Below are 18730 nucleotides of genomic sequence, written 5' to 3'. Positions count from 1 at the left end.
ACGTGCGTGTGTGCGTACGTGTGATATGCGTCCATGGAGGTTTGACAGAGAGACATTAATTATACTTATTTCTAAATATGAACAGTAATATAGTGTTTTTCATTCAGTGCATTAAACAGTCAAAGTTTTTTTTTGCAAATAACCCCCTTTTCTCAATAAAATTGAAAAGATAACACTGCAAAAATGCTCAATCTGATTTAGTACATTGTAAAGAATTGCTAGTCAAAATATCTTATAACAGTTAATATAAAAGACAATCACCTAACAAGTAGCATTTCGGTGACATATATATGGCCTTGTTTTTAGTCAATGCATCTTGAATGTCTTGTTAAGTGAACAAATACTACTTTTTATTAACATTACAGACTTATGACACACTTCCTAATACTAGTGAAATATAGCTCACGTTAGTTTTCCCAGCTCAATGAAATGTTGAAATATTACATCTCATTTCAACAAATCTTACAAAGCAAATTTCCACTTGTTCCATTGTTAGGTTTGACTCGCAGATTTTTGACTTTTTTTTTTGTTATATTATTTAATATTGAACAGAAGAAAAAAATGTGACTAAAACAAAAAGGTTCCAATAATGTCAATGAAAAGTCAGAACATTTTTAAACTAAAAGGTGATTGTTTTTCTTTCAGTGTAGTCTCTTCAGTTACTGAACAAAGTCCTGAAATGTAAAATAATGTAGAAGTTAAAAGAGGATCTATACCCTTGTCTCTGCATGCGAGTTTGAGAGTGCATTTGGGTCGTATGTCTGTGTTCTTGAACACACTCCTGCTTAAACCCACGTCTGTGTGTCTCTGCATCCATGTAATTGTGTATGTACGTGCGTACACACGTACGTGCATGTGTGTACCTGTGTGCTACAGCACCACCAGGGTGGCAGTGTGTATCCATCATGATAAACCGGCAGACTCGGCGACTGTCACATGCAATCACACTTCACTACGGTTCGCAGGACTTCAAAGTGAAAATGAATGGTAGTTCATCGACATGAAGACTTCATATATCTTCGTTTTCTTTTTTTCTTTTCTTTTTTGGAGGAGACTTCTCCCAACCCCCTTTTGTTGTGAGGATCACTTGTGTTTTTCTCACCGTCCGAAATGCATGGTGGGACACATGGGTATAAAAAGAAAAAGAAAAAAGAATCCATCCATCATTTTCCATCAGCGAATTTAATATGGATGACTCTCGGGTTTTCACTTCATTAAAAAGGTTTTTAGGAATTGAGCTTTGCTCTCCCAATATTTCTAACGTTCGCAATTAAGATTACATTTACTTACGGGAAAGCGAATGTATGAGGGAAGTTGTGGTGGATTTAAAGCTGCATTAGGCTTTGTGTGACCACTAGAGGGCACAGAATGAGACATATCACCTTATCAAGATATTTTAACTCATGTTTTAGCAAATAATTTTCTTTCAACAATTCAAGAGAAACATAGTAACATGGGCATCCCTATTTATTACCACCTATAGTTTTTTAATTTTTTTTATTTAATTACCTCACATGTCAGTCTTGTTTTAGTAAGTAAAAGTATCTGTCTCTGGCTTGTTAGATATTTGACTATTAATGTACAACTGGCCTTTGTGAGGGTGGCTGCTGACTACTTTATTTTACACAGGTTTGTGTTTTGGTTAAACAGGAGGGCCAAATTGGCTAAAGATTACAGATTAGACGTTAATTTAAAGAAATACTTTTTTTTTTACTTCAATATTTCTAAAAGAAAAGAGCCCTATTGAATGTCAATTAAGTGTAATAATGTTGACATATTGTAAATCAAATAATTCCTTGATGGTAATGCCGGGTAATTACAGTGACCGACCTTTTAAGATTGACACGTCTACATGGCATTAGCTTTAATTGAACATGGCAAGTGTTAAATGTGATAATCATCAAATTTGTAACCACTAGAAAGTCAAATGAGCCATAATAACGGCAGTGCTGCAGCTGCTGCAGCTCACTCGCACCACGGCAAGGCTTGCCTTTAATCTAGTAATGACTCTGAAATGACACTCTGCTTTAAAATACTGTGGAGATGAGGCTATAGGTCCCCCCCCCCCCCCCCCCTCCCCTCTCTCTCTCTCTCTCTCTCCCTTTGCCCTGGCCCAGGCCCTGCTCTCACTCTCCAAGCTGTTTGATTGGCACATGCTTTCACTTAATGAGGGATAATTACTAAGGAAAACAAGTGGGAGACCACATCTGCTCAGTGTAAAAAGAAGTCCAGGCCTGGTGCAATCTGTCAGATGGGGCTTTCAGGTTGTGTGTGTGAATGTTAACCCACCTACAGCTGCCTCCCAGTCCAGCACAAACCCAGCAGGACCCTCCCTCTGCCCCGTCCCGACAAGAAGCAGATTAATAGGAATCAGCATGTGGCTGTAAACACTCACAGGGAAGAGTGTATATGTATGTGCGCTGACACGCATGGGAAATGACCCAGGGGGTATCTGCTGGGGACAAGCCAGGGGCCACAGCAGGAAGGGCAAGAGGCCAGTGGAGACCATCAACATCCCAATCAGTGTCCTGCTGCCTGAGCTGTTGTTCCCCAGCTCCCATCGCCACTGTTTTGTTTACTTTTACACAATGCTGTAATGGTAGTAAAATACATAGGTAGCCGTCTTGCTCCCCAGACACCTCCGAACACGGCCAATAAATCATCTCTGCATTGGATTTACATTGTGCTAAACGGCCTCTTAATGATCTGCCCATGTTTACAGGTAGTAATGGTGATTGTTGTCTAACGGTAGTGCCGTAAATCAAAGTTTTAAAGGAGCCCTTGTCATGTTTAAATAGAGTTACTGTCAAAAATTCATTGTTTGACTGGTGAAATTACAATTTATCGCATTGTCAAACACATAGGGCTGCACGGTGGTGTAGTGGCTAGCACTGTCGCCTCACAGCAAGAGGGCCGCGGGTTCAATTCCCGGTCGGAGCGGTCCTTCTGTGTGGAGTTTGCATGTTCTCCCCGTGGCAGCGTGGGTTCTCTCCGGGCTCTCCGGCTTCCTCCCACAGTCCAAAGACATGCTGCAGGTTAATTGATCTCTAAATTGCCCATAGGTGTGAATGTGAGAGTGAATGGTTGTATGTCCCTACATGTGCCCTCGATGGACTGGCGGCCTGTCCAGGGTGTCCCCTGCCTTCGCCCTATGTCAGCTGGGATAGGCTCCAGCGCCCCGCGACCCTAATGAGGATAAGCGGTATTGAAAATGGATGGATGGATGGATGTCAAACACATGTTAAATTAAAACGATGTGTGTGTATGTGTTTCAACACTCAACACATCATGATTGAGTTCGGTCATGATATACTGTACAATTGTTTGGATCGGTTAATCAGGATTTATTGTGACTATTCCAGAGGTCTTTAGCTTAATTTATGCTTGAATCTCTTGACAGTTGCCTCTCAACAAAGGCTGATATTCCACATCTTGCTCCACTTAACCTCTCAAACGTTCAATTTTTTCATTCATAAATGAGTATACAAGTGATTTGATTATCATTCACACAGCAATATTATCTCACTTGTTTTGCCGGCTTACCAAGGTATTATCATAGTGACTAAATATCGCAAATTAAAACTGACTGCCCAGTCTTTGAAAATGCCGCCCTTTTATACATTTATAAATGTACAGTAAGATTCTTTTTCGGTTGAAACAAAATAATTATTAAGGTTGATTAAGGTGTTCAAATGTATTAAATAAATACTAAGTTGTCTTAAGTATTTCTGGTATGAACAATATAATATCAATTTACTCCGTGGTAGATTTGATGATTAAAAAAAACTATAAAAACTGAGTAATATAGGATTCAAGCACAGTAGACCTCTTAATGGGGATTGATTCAGACGCTTCATGAGTCAAACTATAACTCTCTCATTTTATTAAACAGTCTGCAGAACAATGAACTCGCTTAAAAATGTAGTTTGATAAAAAGCTGCAAAGCAAAATCACATGTTCCTTCCATTGAAATAATGTAGAAAGAAAAGAGCGTTTATTTGCTCTTGCAGCAAAAAGAATATGTTTCTGATGTAAACTTGAACTTATATTTGACAGCCTTTTAACCTCCCGACACCCTCAACCCCCTCCCCCGCGCCATCCAACCACCTCCCTGCCACCCACCCAATAGAAGAACAACAGGGTTTTTGCTTTCTTGCCCTGTGCTGACCCAGTTCTCACTAATTACCCACAAAGTACACATCAAAGCCGGGAAAATCTACAGATCTGCTGCGACGTGGCAGCGTAAAGGAAACCAGGACTATCCCTAACCTAGCCCCCACCAGCCATCACTGATGTGTGATGGCTGGTGTGTGCGTGTGATATGTGTGTGAGTTGCGTGTGCACATGTGTGAAGTTGTGTCAGCCGGTACAAAAGGCAAGGCGGTGAACTTATAAATAGAACGGTCATTGTTTCGATGTGGGTAATTTCGGGTGTCGGAGTTGTTCCTGTGTGGGTTGGACAAGCGAGAGGAGGGGATCTGGAGAAGTGAGGTCATACAGTTGGGAGTCAGCTGATGGGACAACACACCAGCTGACATAGGCACCGTAGCAAACATAATACCATCAAAAAAAATTAAAAAATGTAATACTAAACAAATCAAAGCACGGGTGAAAATACAAACAAAAGAGTGCGATAAGTCTGCAAATTACAGAACACTCTCTCTCTCTTGCTTCTTTTCTCTCTCGTCCACACACACACACACACACACACACACACACAGAGAAGTGCAGTCATACAGGTATGGCGAGGAAGGGGCAAAGGGGATGGTTTGCTTTCTTATGACACAGGCTATTACAAAATTGAGCTGGCAGGTAATTCTAAGGCAAATAAATGCCAGCAGGTTTAACACAAGAGAGGTCTTAGGGGTGGCGGTGTGAGCAATGACAGGAATTCTCTCGCCTCTTTTGACAGGGAGCGTATTATTCTCACCGCTTTATTTTCCCAGGCCAGTGTTTTTAAACTGATCTCTCTGATAGTATTTCATCCCTCCCCCCCCCCCAACAAAAATCAGTTCTTTCTCTTCTGAATTACAGGCACTACTTTCTCACTTTGGCTTATCCGTCTTTTCACTCCCAGACTAAATATTTACAGTAGAATAGAATATAGTTTTATATTTTTTAACAGCTTCTTTCACCGACTTCTTTTCAGTTAGTTTTGATGGTACTTTGGTGACCATTTCATTACGAGAGCTCTTCTGTACAAAAAACCTTGATACTAATATCTTGGATTAAGCCTCTGTTTGTATAAAATCATCCCTTCAAGTATAGGTGAACATACAGCATCATGAAATGTTTAACAGAGCTCTAATATTAATGTTGCTCAAACTAAAAAAATAAATACAAAGAGATACAGCTAAAGATGAAAAGAGACAAAAAGGAAAAAAATAAGTACAAGTTGAGACAAAGCACACTATAAATACACTACTTAAACAAGCTGTGCTACATCCTCATTATAAGTGCCATTTCAGAGAAGCGTGGTGGGAGTCAGTGCTGACCTTGGTATCCCGTTTGAATATTGTTTTAATGCCACGGCTGGTAATTGAAGATGCAACGCAAACAGTGGACTCTTTTTTCAAAGGGAAAGTTATTTTCCCAGGCAATGGGAACGCAAACAATCATGTCGTGCATTTATTTGTTTGTTTTTCAACCCCACCTCATAATTATCCGAGACACTAATTAAAATATGGATTTATAAATAAATCTCCATGATTTTACCTATGACTACATTAACTTAAAAGTTTTCATCATCCTTGTGCAGTTTTTGTTTTATTTATTATTTTTAACAATTCCTGAAGCAAACACATGGACATCTTTTTTGTCTTCAAGCTTTATTTGCAATCATTTTATCAAATTGTGTGTTTTTATATATATATATATACAATGCATACATTGTCGGTGCTTAATAAAGGCTACTATTAATGTAAATTGATTTGTGTAGTTTGAGAAAGCATAAATGATATGTTCATGTACAGCTATATATTTAAATTTTTGAAAAACTAAAAACTAAAACTAAGTAACTAATAGTGTATCAAGTATATACACTGTGAAAATGTTAACCATTATGTATTTAGTATATATATATCCATTAAGTGTATATTTTGTTCTTACTATGTCCTAATGATCAGTTTCTCAGAGTAGTAGTCAACATGAAGAATGACAACAGAAGACAGATAAAATGTGTCTTTGCCTCAAATAAAAATATTCCTCAAAAAACAGCATAATATCCAGAATATGCAGTAAACTCCACTTCACTAGAAAATATGGACGTTGTTTTAACGTTGATGTGAGATACAGCCGACTCTGAATGAGAATGTCATGGGAATAAGGTTCCTGCTTTCTCAAACAATCCAAAATGAAAAACATTTCCCTCCATAATCTGACTGATGAGAGGTTTGCCATGTATGTATGTGTGTGTGGGTGTGTGCGTGTGTGTGTGTGTGTGTGTGTGCGTGCGTGTGTATGTGTGTGTGTGTGTGTGTGTGTGTGTGTGTATGCTCCTGCACCTGCGCCTCCCTGTATTCGTAAGTATACATGTTCAGTGTGTGAGTAGGCGGCAAGGACTGGGGAACAACCAAAGGTGTACAGATATGAGGTTTGCTGATGTATAAAAAATAACCTTACTTAAAAGTTAACACCCTCAAATTACCAGTTTTTAAAAAATCTTAGTCGAAATGTGGTCCTTGTACATCTGTGAACACTGTTGGAAAATGTTCAATCCAAAATTAATTAATCCAATTTTCATATCAGCTAAATGAGTCAACATTAAAACATACAGATAATGTTTTTTTGTTGTTCATGATGGTCTAAAAAAAATATTTCATTGTCTTTTCAGCCATGTCAGCAAAGATGGTGGGAATCCTTGTCATTTCTAACTAAGAAATAAATGACAAAAAAATATCAAAAAGTAAATACTGGTAAAAAAAATATCAGCCAATGCGTCTCATTTATATAAGTTTTATTATGAATCCTCAATTAGTGGGTGTGCCTTAGCTTCAACATGGTAAAGCAGGGGGGGGAAAAGGGAGGCTAAGCAGGAAAGGAAAAATAACTGTTTGAATGGGCCGGTTATGCAGGTCCAGATGAGTGGACTTGACATGACTGACTGGGAAACTGGATCCAAGTTCTCTTGTTTTTGTTTCTTCTGCCAAATGAGAAATTAAAATAACTTCTAACTCCTTGGTCCTTGGGAGTTGTGGGTAGTGGTGACAAGTGGTTACACACACTATTCACTCTCTCTCTCTCTCTCTCTCTCTCTCTCTCACACACACACACACACACACACACACTACTCCTTAAAAGGGCATTACACAAAAAAAAATTCAAGATGGTCTTCACCAGATTGGAAGTGCAGGATCACACACGCACAGACACAAACCCCACCAAGCCGTGGAGGCTTTTGGCTTATGCTCAGCACAAGCCGGCCAAAACCTCTTTTCATCGACTGGTTTGTTCTCTACTTTTGCACTCTACATTTTTGTATTACTTACCTGGCCAATTTATCAGAGAATGCTCTCGAATTCTTTATTGGACAGTGTGGGGTTATTGTTAGATAAAAGGTTGAAATTATAATTTGTAGGGGGAATATTTTTTATGTGCCAGCTTTTTAGGACCACATTGCTACGAAACAACAACACATTCAAATCCCACCTGATTAATATGTGCCAATGTCAGGCAAAACAGAGACCCCACTATAGATCCACTTATATGTGATTTATTTAGTTTTCTAGATCAACAACATGGATGGAGATGGCTTTACTCTGGCTTTTACAAGAGCCTCAAAACTGCAGGTTAACTCAAGGTAATATTAAGGGTACACTTTCTCCCACTTATAGTATATAGAAAGTTTTCACTCTTGTCTACCACCTGTTAGGGTCTAAATACTTAAATAAGAGCTCTCCATGAACATCATCTGGCCTCATATATGTTGTTATTTTTACTCTATTTGCAAACAAAACGCATAACACGCAGAATAAAAAAATCCCACATCCGGACAGCTCACTGGCTGGTTCCTACACATAAATATCTTGGAATCAAGATTGATCATAAAATAGAGGCATCTCATTTGTAATTGGAAATATATTATTAGCATAAGTATGCACCCACAAAAACATAATTTATGGGTGGCAATCAGAGAAAAAACAGTGTGGGATATAGACATCAGAAGATGTATCTCATCACACTTGTCCTTTCACTTGCACTCATTGTGTCTTTTATGGGTTTGTTTTAAGACAAGTACTGTCCATTTTCTATAAATACAGCTGATGATTTGGTCTTAATGCAGTTATTGTGTCATGTGATCATCAAACTGAAATGTGAGCTGTGACTTTTATGTGTATATGAATATAACCCACTTTTCTTTTACATGGGTGTTTGCCTGGCAAAGGTCTGGCTGTTTGAAACGTTTGTCTAATTCAATGTGCAGATCACCTCAGTTTTTACACTGCAAGGGCAAGACAATTCCTTAACAACTAAATGGGTCTGAGTATCAAGTATATTACTGCGCTCTAGTTTATATTACACTGACAAAACAAGCTTTTCCTTATCTGGCTTGAGCTAAACTGGGAATAGAACCACTGACTCCCGTAGTACGAAAACAATTTTGTAGTAACTGAGCTACGGGGCAGAGAAAAAAGAAACATCACCCCATCTCAAACAATAGCTTCCGATGTCGTAAAAGCATTGCTTACTCACACAACAAATCTCCCATATGGCAAAAATCAATAAGCAGAGCAACACTGTATTGATCACATCTATATTGTGGATACACTCTGATGTCATGCTCCACTAGCCAAGTGTGTGAGAGTGTGTTTATGGAAGATGGGGGTTCTGCATTTGTTTCAGTGGGAACATTGAAACACCATTTTGGAGCCTTAAGTTAAATCTATGGCTCAAGTAAAATTTACAGCCATGTTTCCTTTGTATTATTGGGAGTCTATGGCTCTAACTGGTCTGATGTGAACCAGTACATTATTTCTAAACCCACTTTCAACTTGTGACAACAGATACATTCATGGAAATGAAGATAAACCAGTGATGGAATATACAACAAACTGTTGTGGATATTATAGTTTGTATATATTTTGATCATTTTTTTACTAATTGATCAAATTTGCTTGTTTATTGTAAACCTGAGAGAGAGCTGTCCTTCTACAACGTGCCTATTAATAGTGTGACAGCTTCAAGCTGGTGACACCAGAAAGGGATGTCAGGTCAACACTGTGTACCATTTTCTTATATAATAATATATAATTACTGCATTCTTAATAGACATATACAGTGTATTGACTAAGATTTAACCCTGAGTGAAATGATAAATGTCCCTTCTAAAGCTTTACTGAATGCCTGTAAAATCTCATTACCACTCGCCAGCCTGTTCATTTCATAAGAGATACAAAAACATCATTGTCATCAGTTCCTGTGATATAAAAGACCTTAATGCGATATGAATGAAACGGCTCAGCTAAATTCTCTCATTGATTTCTCTATATTTCCACATTGTAATGACAAGGCACAGGGTTGCCCTCCACAGGCAGAAAACTGACATAACAGGAATAAAAGGATAATTGACAAATACCTCACCTGCAAAGTTCCCAAAACAAACCACAAGGACTCACTTGCACTCTCTCCAACTTGAGGAGGACGGACGTTACCCTAACATTTTCTTTCTGACTTTCTTACTTCCTTCACCTCTCTACTTTGATTTCTTTCTCTCTCCTCTTTTTCCTTTTCCCCACAACCTCCCGCAGCAGCTCAAAGTTATTGATAGTTTAAAGTTATGGGCTAATAATAAGATGGACACTGCATGGCCAGGAGCCTATTATACCCAGGTAATGGATAGTGCGGGGGTTTTGAATGACATTGCCCAGAGATTGGATGACGAAGGGTGGAGCGATTTATGGGCCACCCAAAGAGCCCCCCGTCCCTCTTCTCTCCCACACGCACACACAGCACCCCATGCTATTTATCTCAAGCTTGATAAGGAAGCAGATGAGGCATGCCTGTATTTATGGTGAAGATATTCATAAAAACTACTGGCTCAGAGTCAAAAGTTAGAATCGACTCAGAGGAACAGCATATCAACTCAAAACTCTGTATGCACCTCGTTCATGTTGTCCAATGCAAACTACACAAATACAGCTTTTAGTTTTTGATGATCTTGCTTGAAATAAAGCATGACATGACATTACTGTATTATGATGTTTCAACCATTGGGCTTTTGAAATATCTTTGAAAACCACTAATTTCAACGGTGTTTGGATGTTGACGAAATAATAAAGTGTCTTTTGACTTCTTAATGTTACTTCATTCTAGTGACGCCACACAGCTCTCAACATGGCGTCGGCTGAGCCGGAGGCTGACAGCTAACGGTGCAACCAGCGCTAGCAGTGCAAAATAATAAATGAATTGGTCGGGACAGCGTTATCAGCGTTATCGCCATATGAGAGCAGTGCAGAGCTGCATCCAATGGGGGCGCTCACATCCACCAACATGCACTAACGGCCAGCATTGAGAAGTTCTGATTACAACACACAGAGGCAAAGAAACTTCCTTCTCTGGCCAGGTAGACATCACTTAATTAATTTGCAAATAGTTGTTTGCTTCATTGTATAATTAATCTGCAGACCTACTTTGAGAACCTTTAAAAGTAATAGCATATCTCTTAAGCTGCATAACCTACTGATGCAAATAAAGTGCGTAATAATGACCAGAAGATAAATTAAGAAAAAAGCAAGTATGTTCTGTTGTCTTCTTGTTTCATCAAAGCCAAACATTTAACAACTTAAACAACTTTTGTGCATAAGTGATGAAGGTTAATAGATAAACGTTCCTGGATGCTACGACACAAGCTGAGCATCGTCTGCCATCAGTTAATGGAACTCAAGGAACAATCAAAAGCCCTGCTTGCTGAGGTCAGTGCAGCAGAGATGCAAGAATGCCATGTCTACAGTATATTTGCTCAAATCAGCCTGCTCAGGTCTCTATTGAGAGAAATAACAACAAAAGCAGAGACACTTCAGACAGTGCTGTCAGGACGGAAGGCAAAGAGGAGTGGGAGGGCATGAGGGAGTGCAATGAAAAAGGCTTGTCAACATTATCTGTTTTATTGATTTAACAGTAAAGGCTTGCCGCTTAGGCTTTATGTTGCTTTGGCTGGCCCCATTGAAAATACAACAGCTGCAAATAAAAAACGATTTCCTAAAAAACTTGAACATTTTTATTTAATTTTTTTATCTCCTGCCTACTAGCTCAGGTTTTGTATGCATTATTGTTAAGGTTTCACACATGTCATCATCTTTATAAGTAGCCAGGAAGTTGGGACAATGTGAAACTCTGATCTCTCTCTAAAAGGGATCAATAGCATTAAAGAGGGCAAGACTGTCCTCTATATGACCAAGGTGGTCTATTGTAATGCAGCGTCTAATTACATATCGGATCATTAAGGAAAAGGGAAAACCAATGAGACTACGCACAGATCTGTTAAACCAAGCAGTGCTTTCAGCTAATCAGCATGCTAACATGCTCAAAATGATAATGCTAGCATTGATGTTTAGTTGGTATTATGTTCATCGTATCAATTAAATGTGTTGCTAATGTTAATATTTGCTAACCAAAAAGTAGTGATGGGACCCGATGATGGAACTAGATGGAAGGTTTCGGCATTAAGATTTTTTACAATTCATCCTCTAGGAACCATGAATGTATGTGGTAAATGTCGCTGCAATATATCTTAAAGTTGTGGGGAGATTCATAAAAATAAAAATAAAAAGACATGGGATCACAAATTTCAGTAGGATCCTGAGAGGGCCTGAATCTGTACCAGATTTCACAGCAATATCAAAACTCCTTTCCTGGACAGGTTTTCTCTGGGCCCCTGGACATGCAAAAAGGCCTCACTACCTTCCTTACATAGAAGCAAGACACACAGAATCTTTGGATGTTTAACCTCTTTTTGTAGTCGTTTTGCATCTTTTTGTCTCTTTGAGTCTCTTCCTGGTTTCCATGTCTTTTCATTGACAATTTGTAGGTGAAGGCCAGCAAGGGCCCTGAAACTGTGAGCCCGTGGGCCTGGGCCCTGCAGGCTCGATCAGTAATCCATGGAGTCCAAGTCTTTGATCAATGCAAAATGTTAAATAGCAAACAAGAACAACACAGACGTTTGAGCACTTTAAAAAAAAAATTATCATTATTTTCTATTTGGCAATAGGGGAATGTAACAGTTCTGCCCACACCATTTGAATTAGTGAGCGGAAAGCACTTAGAAATTCCCCCAGAACACACAGGATTTTGAGGATTGCCACTACGAGTGTCACTACACCCCATGCAGACTGAGAGCAGTGGGGTCAACAGAGTGTGTCACCGGAGCAGCTTGGTGCCTGGTAGGGTTCCTTTTGTGTCCTGACCGCTGAGGCTTAAAGACAAATTATGTAGTTCTATTATGCCAGAGCAGCTGGTTAGGCCTCCTACAGCTACCCGAAAGCCCAGTCAACACACTCACAAAACACATTAAAAGATCTGGGTTGTTTTTTCTTGTGAAGAAATGTATCTGCATTTCTTGCCCTGCGCAGCGTGCATGACCAAAGGATGGAATATGCAATGTGCAATAATATGCAAAAGTGGAAGCACAAGGCAAGATGTTGGTATTTTCTTCAAACTGGGTTGTTGAATATTTGAGAACCAGGTCTTAAAAGGAGGCCACAGTTGCGCGATAACCATCTCTTTAACTTGTTTTTTTTTTTTAAAGTTTGTTGAAGATAACAACTTACAATTAAATCAAAAGAGTCAAACAGGCTGTCCAAAAGACCAATTAACAGGTAACAGACCAAGAGAGGTAAGAAAATAGGCAAATAGAAAAAATTGCTGAACATCAGCAATTGATGGACAGCTGAACGGACAGAGACAGGCAGACAAAATGCATGAAACAGAATACAAATCTATATGATGTGTTAACATGTGAAGTTGTATAATAACAGCCCAGAATTAATTAAGCCTTTCAGTATTAATTATCGTCGACATGGAAAAAATATAATTAGATGTTATGGGGAAACAGAAACTATTTATGGCAACCAAGGGGCCTTGCTTAATGATCGGACTGCAGCTAAACCTCTATTGATTTCCTTGTTAAATATACAGCTCAATTAAAGATACATCTGATTAAAAGACGAGTACAAATCGCAGCGGTGGATCTGGACTGCCTGCCGCAGTCAGAGAATAACATGATTGTATCCTCACCTCCTCCTTCATCACTGCAGTGCAGGGGGGGAATAGGCTACAAAGATATTATTCTTTTTCCATGTAAAAAAACAATATTTCACAAAGTTGTGACCATTTTTAAATGGAGATATGATGCCCACAGGTATATTACTCCAAGCATAATTTGTTTGAATTTTAATATGTACTATCCTATCTACAGTGCCTACACATATTCCTTCCTCAAAACATTTGAAAAAACAACCCATTGAATTTCAGCACTAAAAGCAGAAAATCAACGCTGATGAGGCACAAACAACAACACTAATGCTGACCTCTGAATTCATAAAGAAAAAATAATTAAACAAACAATACAAATCGACTTTCCTTGTTAAAATGAAGCACCTTCTTAACACAAGCCAGACCAAGGCTCTTTTTCCCCTCTCTGCTTCAGCCTTGTCACTGACAAATAAAAACCTTGACAGTCTGTGTGCCCCCACCACAAGAGAAGGGAAGAATTACAATGTATAATGGAAAACCTTTCTGTTCCTCATTGAAGAAAAAATAAAGCGGCTTACTGTTTATAAACTGTTGGAGTTTATTTGGAGTTGCTCACAAGTTTTAGCTGTGGCATAATTTAGTCTTATATTTGTTCTACTTTATTACAACAGATGGCTGGTGAACTCAAGTTGTATGTTTGTTACCAATAGTGCTCCATCTGAGAGTGACGCGTGCTTGGATTCAGGTATTTCAAAAGCCAAGTCAGCCATTTCTGACATCAGAAGTACTGTATATTCATATTTGTAAAATATGTACTTATTATGGGAATTGGAATAATTAAATAATTATATTCCAATCCTGCATTTAATGAATTATAATATTGAGACAACCCATGTTGACATTTGGATCGCAGGTTAGCAAACACAATTGGTTGCTGCGGGCAACATACTTCCTGCCAAAGCTCCCCGTCTGGCTTGCGGAGTAATAATGACATCACCACGGCCGCTGCATGTGCAGCCTTTGAGCCCTCGGGAGAGTCGGTTAGTGCCGACAACCTGCACGTGTGGAGCAGAACTTCTTCAGGGCGGGTTTCAGCAGGAAAGTGTTCGCAGCACACACCAGTTGTTGTCAGCGGTAGCATGCCAGTTGGCTTAGCCCGCTCAGCCAGCTCAAACTCAGCTGACAACAATGTGGGTTAAATTGTATTTCGGCAATGTTCAACTGAAGTCGGGTATGTCTGTAAATACACTTCAAACATTTAATGAAATGTGTCGATTAAAGGAACAAAACTAAAACAGACAACACCCTTTTTCTAAAGCGGTCAGGCAGCCTCTCAACGCCGATTCACATCAAGCCAAAAGCAATAACTAATGCTATAAGAGAGTGTATTGCCGCACATATGCTACGACACTCGATCATAAACAACACCGAATGGAAACTTATGGTCAAAATGCTTGAGCCCTGTTGTAATGCGCATTCACATGTGCACTCTAGTCAGTCTGTTGTGCCTGCCCTGTCAAAATAAGTGTTCAAAATGCAGCTCAGGAATTATAGGATTGCATTCTGCTATTATGTTTCCATAATTACAGATTTTAACCATCACTCCTCAGTGAATTGTCTCCTTGGCGGAGGTCTGAGAACATTTTCTAGTTATCAGTATGGATACCTCATGTCTTTTAGGAATCTGTTAACACTGATGTCAATATTTCATATCACAAGCTTCAATAATTTCGCCTTCATATGACCAGTAAGGTGTTTTTAGTCTTTGAAGAGTTTTTAAAACGGTTTGGGAAAACTTCAGGAGCACAGAACATCCTAAATAATGGTAAAATGAAATGTTTCATTCAATGATGGCTGTTCTGTGTGTGTGTGTGTGTGTGTGTGTGTGTGTGTGTGTGTGTGTGTGTGTGTGTGTACCTGCAGGGAGTTGAGCAGGATGAAGATGTAGGCCATAACAATGGAGAAAGGCACCAAGACACCACACAGCCATGTCAATCCGAGGATGGGCAGCAACACCAGCACTGCTTTCACTGCGGCCCTGTGCTCACACGCACCAACGCAACAACACACACACAATCACAGCACAAGAATGTTAGCATACACAAATACATATGGCTAACACACAGATATACAATTATTATCAAGCACACACCACAAAGACCCTGGATTGGTTGACCGAGCTGAACGTGCACCACACCAGATGAAATTAATTGTACAATCCCTAAAAATTGTACTTCCTCCCGGATCGTCCTGAGCTCGATTCTGGGTTCCTCAACTTTTCAGTTTTGTTGGACAAAACTGAGCAGCTTTGGCAGGCTGGTTGTTCCATATACAACGCTGTGCGGCTGGAAAAGCTCACGGGGTGACAACTTCCCACCTTAAATCCACCTTAATTCTGTTTAGAGTTGAATTATCTTCCCGCTCAGGTGACCGCCAAACCGCACCAGCTGTGTGAGTGTGTGTGTGTTCGTGTGTGTGTGACATGGCGGGCGGCAAGCCCTAGTTTATTCAGCGGAGGAATGTGTTTGAGTTTCCAAGAGGCTGCCACCCAGGGGTGCCAATGGTTCAAGGCCTGCTTTGAGAACCTTCATAAAGCACCTACTGTGAGCCCTGGTGGGCTGAGGTAGTGAACGAATATATACAATTTAACACAATTTTCACTGATAGGATCATATACAAGCCTGCTGGGGGAAATCTACTGGATCACTTACAGCAAAGTTTCACCCGGATGAGCTAACACCAGAGCCAAAAATGAAACACATCAGCAAAGACAGCAGTCATCGAGATCAACAAGATATAGTTTTTGCAATAGCATCGTAATGCAATAGTCACAAAGAACACAATTTAACACGGTATGTTTAGCCACGATAAACAGTCAACTAATCCTCCAGCCAATCTGATAAATAACCATTTAGTCTGTTGAATTGCATTTTACAAACTGGTCTGCTTGAACTTCAAATGACCAATCACAATCCTTCTCAATATATAATACAGACAGAACTAGAACAAATCAAACAAGCAATACGTGTATGTATATATATATGTATATATATATATATATATATATATATATATATATATATATATATATATATATATATATATGGAGCATACAGTGTGACAGAGGTCACAGGTTACATAAACGTATTGTTTTAAAATTAATTTCATCGTATATAGCTAAACCAAAATACTAGGACCAAAAATAATAGTTATTTTTTCCATTATCATTCAACCTTAGGCAGTAACAAGTATTAGAAATATGAAGCATGAAATAAAAAATAACATAATGTATAAAATATCTTAAGAGTATCAATATTTGATTTTCTTAAAAGACAGTGTTGATAATTTCAGACTGCAGCTGCTGAGAGATGATATTTAATTTATATTATAGGTTTTAAACCCATTTTTAGAGATTCACCCAACAATTCTAAGTCCTAACTATAATATTAACACCTCTGCATCTGCTACTGTCCTAATCCTTACAATCAAGTCAGTATAAGACCCAATAGTGGCCTTCTCCATCGCTGCCCCCCCCCCCCCCCCCCCCCCCCCCTCTTCCCCAGCTCCTCAGACATTCTCCGTCACCAGACCTCTTTCAAAACTGCACTGAAAATTCACCTTATCGGCTTTTAAGCGCATTTTATTATTATTATTATTATTATTATTATTATTAACATATAAATAATCAACTCTTTTGATGGAAGGTTTGAAATAATAATAACAAAAAAGACTGGCCCAACACATCAGATAACTCAGATCTGAATTATTTCTGTATCTTATCAACACTGAATAATACCAAAACACTAAGTTCTGATCAATATAAAACATTTCAAGTGGTTGAAGCTTGAAGTCTTGTATATATGAAAAGCACTAATGCAGCCCTATCAAAATGTATTCCTATTCAGTTTGATAAATGAGGTTTTCTGTCCTAAAATGACAAATCCAATATAAAATCTTCCAGCTGCTTTTTATTTGAAGCCCAGTGACTACAGCTTGTCTCCCCGTGGACCGGGTGAATAATCCTTTTTAAAAATGAAAAAAAGAGGACAAATAGTGCCACCTGGTGGTTTGTACCTGATTTGCTCATTGGCTTGATCCACAGGACTGGTGCCCATGGCCAGCATGATGGACCTTCTCTTGGCTGTGGATATGGTGATGATCACCACCCGAGTCAGTACCATCACGTTCACCTGATAAAAGGAAAGACAAAGAAATGAAAGGAGGCAAAAGGACCGACCGATAAGCAGGTGAGGGGCAATGAAAATACAGCTCAAAACATATCTATAGTTTTGAGATTGTGATATAGAGGAAAGAGGAAATACATAAATATAGTTTATATCAAACTACCACTATTAAAAAAGAAAATTGGACAACATCAATACCGTTTCCTGTGTAATTAGTAACCTTTCCAGTCAAACCTAATGTGAGGCACGACAGGAAAGAATTACAAGTACACAATGGCCTTGTATTTGGTATTTCCACCATTTCTCATTTAAGTGAGAACTTTAGTGTAAAATTATCACATTTTTGGAAACATTTGAGTTAATATGTGCTTGTTATTATCAAATTAAAAAAAACATAATTGTGTACCGCAATATCTTGATATATGATTTAATCACGACATAATTCCACAGAAAGACGATAAATTATCATATTGAATTATTGCCCTGCCCCACGTGGAATGATTAGGATTTAATTTTCTGACCATGATGATGAAGATGACGGGCCCAGCAAAGCCCCAGATGACGCCATTCTGGACACTGAGCCAACAGTAGCTGTCGGCCGCGTATTTGCCTGAGGCTGATGCCAACGTGATGGTGACTATCAGCACCGGCAAACCTGGCCAAACAGAGAGAGAGAGGAGAAGAAGGAGAATATAAGAGAACATGAAAGTACCAAAACATATAAGCAGGAAGAGGAAGGGATAAGAGCAAAAATGGAAACACATCAAAAGAACATTGTGATGCACATGGTCACAACTATATTATAGAACAGTATTATCTTGTACTTCCCACTAATATGGTGAATCAAATAAATTCACATTGTCAGATGTCTGTCAATACATAACACCATTGATCAACCTGACTGTGTCGTTTTACATTCATGATTTTATCAAGTTCTATCCCTAGATTACAATAGCTTTAACAATCCCTGCACATGTGAAAGGTGATTTGGCTATGTATTGATTGGCTATGTGTTGATAGCCGTTGTACCCCAGCCGATGAGATAGTAATACTTCATGTGACGATCTTCGCTGAGGTTGACTGCCACCACCTTGCTCCAGAGCAGCAGCCCCTCCACCAGCATCCAGCTAAACGCTGCCATGAAGAAGAGATGGAGCAGTGCCGCCACAAGTGTGCAAGCCACCTGCAAACACGGCAACACAGGCACGCAGACAGATACACGTTACGTTTCCAGCATTCAGGCCAAGCTCCTGAGTGACTTGCTTAACAGTAAAACTCAATTAAGTTCAATTGTCATCCCATGTCAAGTTTTACGTGACATTTGTTCTCCCTCCAACAAGCGAATTGAAAATTGGCAT

At 39.1% G+C, this 18730-nt stretch overlaps 1 protein-coding gene across 1 annotated transcript in view; it reads right to left on the bottom strand.

Moving 5' to 3' along the window:
* Positions 1 to 18730, bottom strand: part of LOC117729391 (adhesion G-protein coupled receptor D2) — an 84232-nt gene that overhangs the window by 53023 nt on the left and 12479 nt on the right. Inside the window, exons 16-19 of the mRNA XM_034530400.1 lie at positions 18402 to 18555; positions 17894 to 18027; positions 17263 to 17378; positions 15106 to 15226 (exon numbers count right to left, since the gene is read on the bottom strand). Coding sequence (XP_034386291.1) covers positions 15106 to 15226; positions 17263 to 17378; positions 17894 to 18027; positions 18402 to 18555 — 525 coding nt within the window. The remainder of the gene's footprint in view (positions 1 to 15105; positions 15227 to 17262; positions 17379 to 17893; positions 18028 to 18401; positions 18556 to 18730) is intronic.

This window comes from Cyclopterus lumpus, chromosome 4 (assembly GCF_009769545.1).
Source record: "Cyclopterus lumpus isolate fCycLum1 chromosome 4, fCycLum1.pri, whole genome shotgun sequence".
NCBI classification, from domain to species: Eukaryota; Metazoa; Chordata; class Actinopteri; order Perciformes; family Cyclopteridae; genus Cyclopterus; species Cyclopterus lumpus.
Note: the sequence above shows the minus strand (reverse complement) of the source record. Positions and strands in the feature narration are given on the sequence as shown.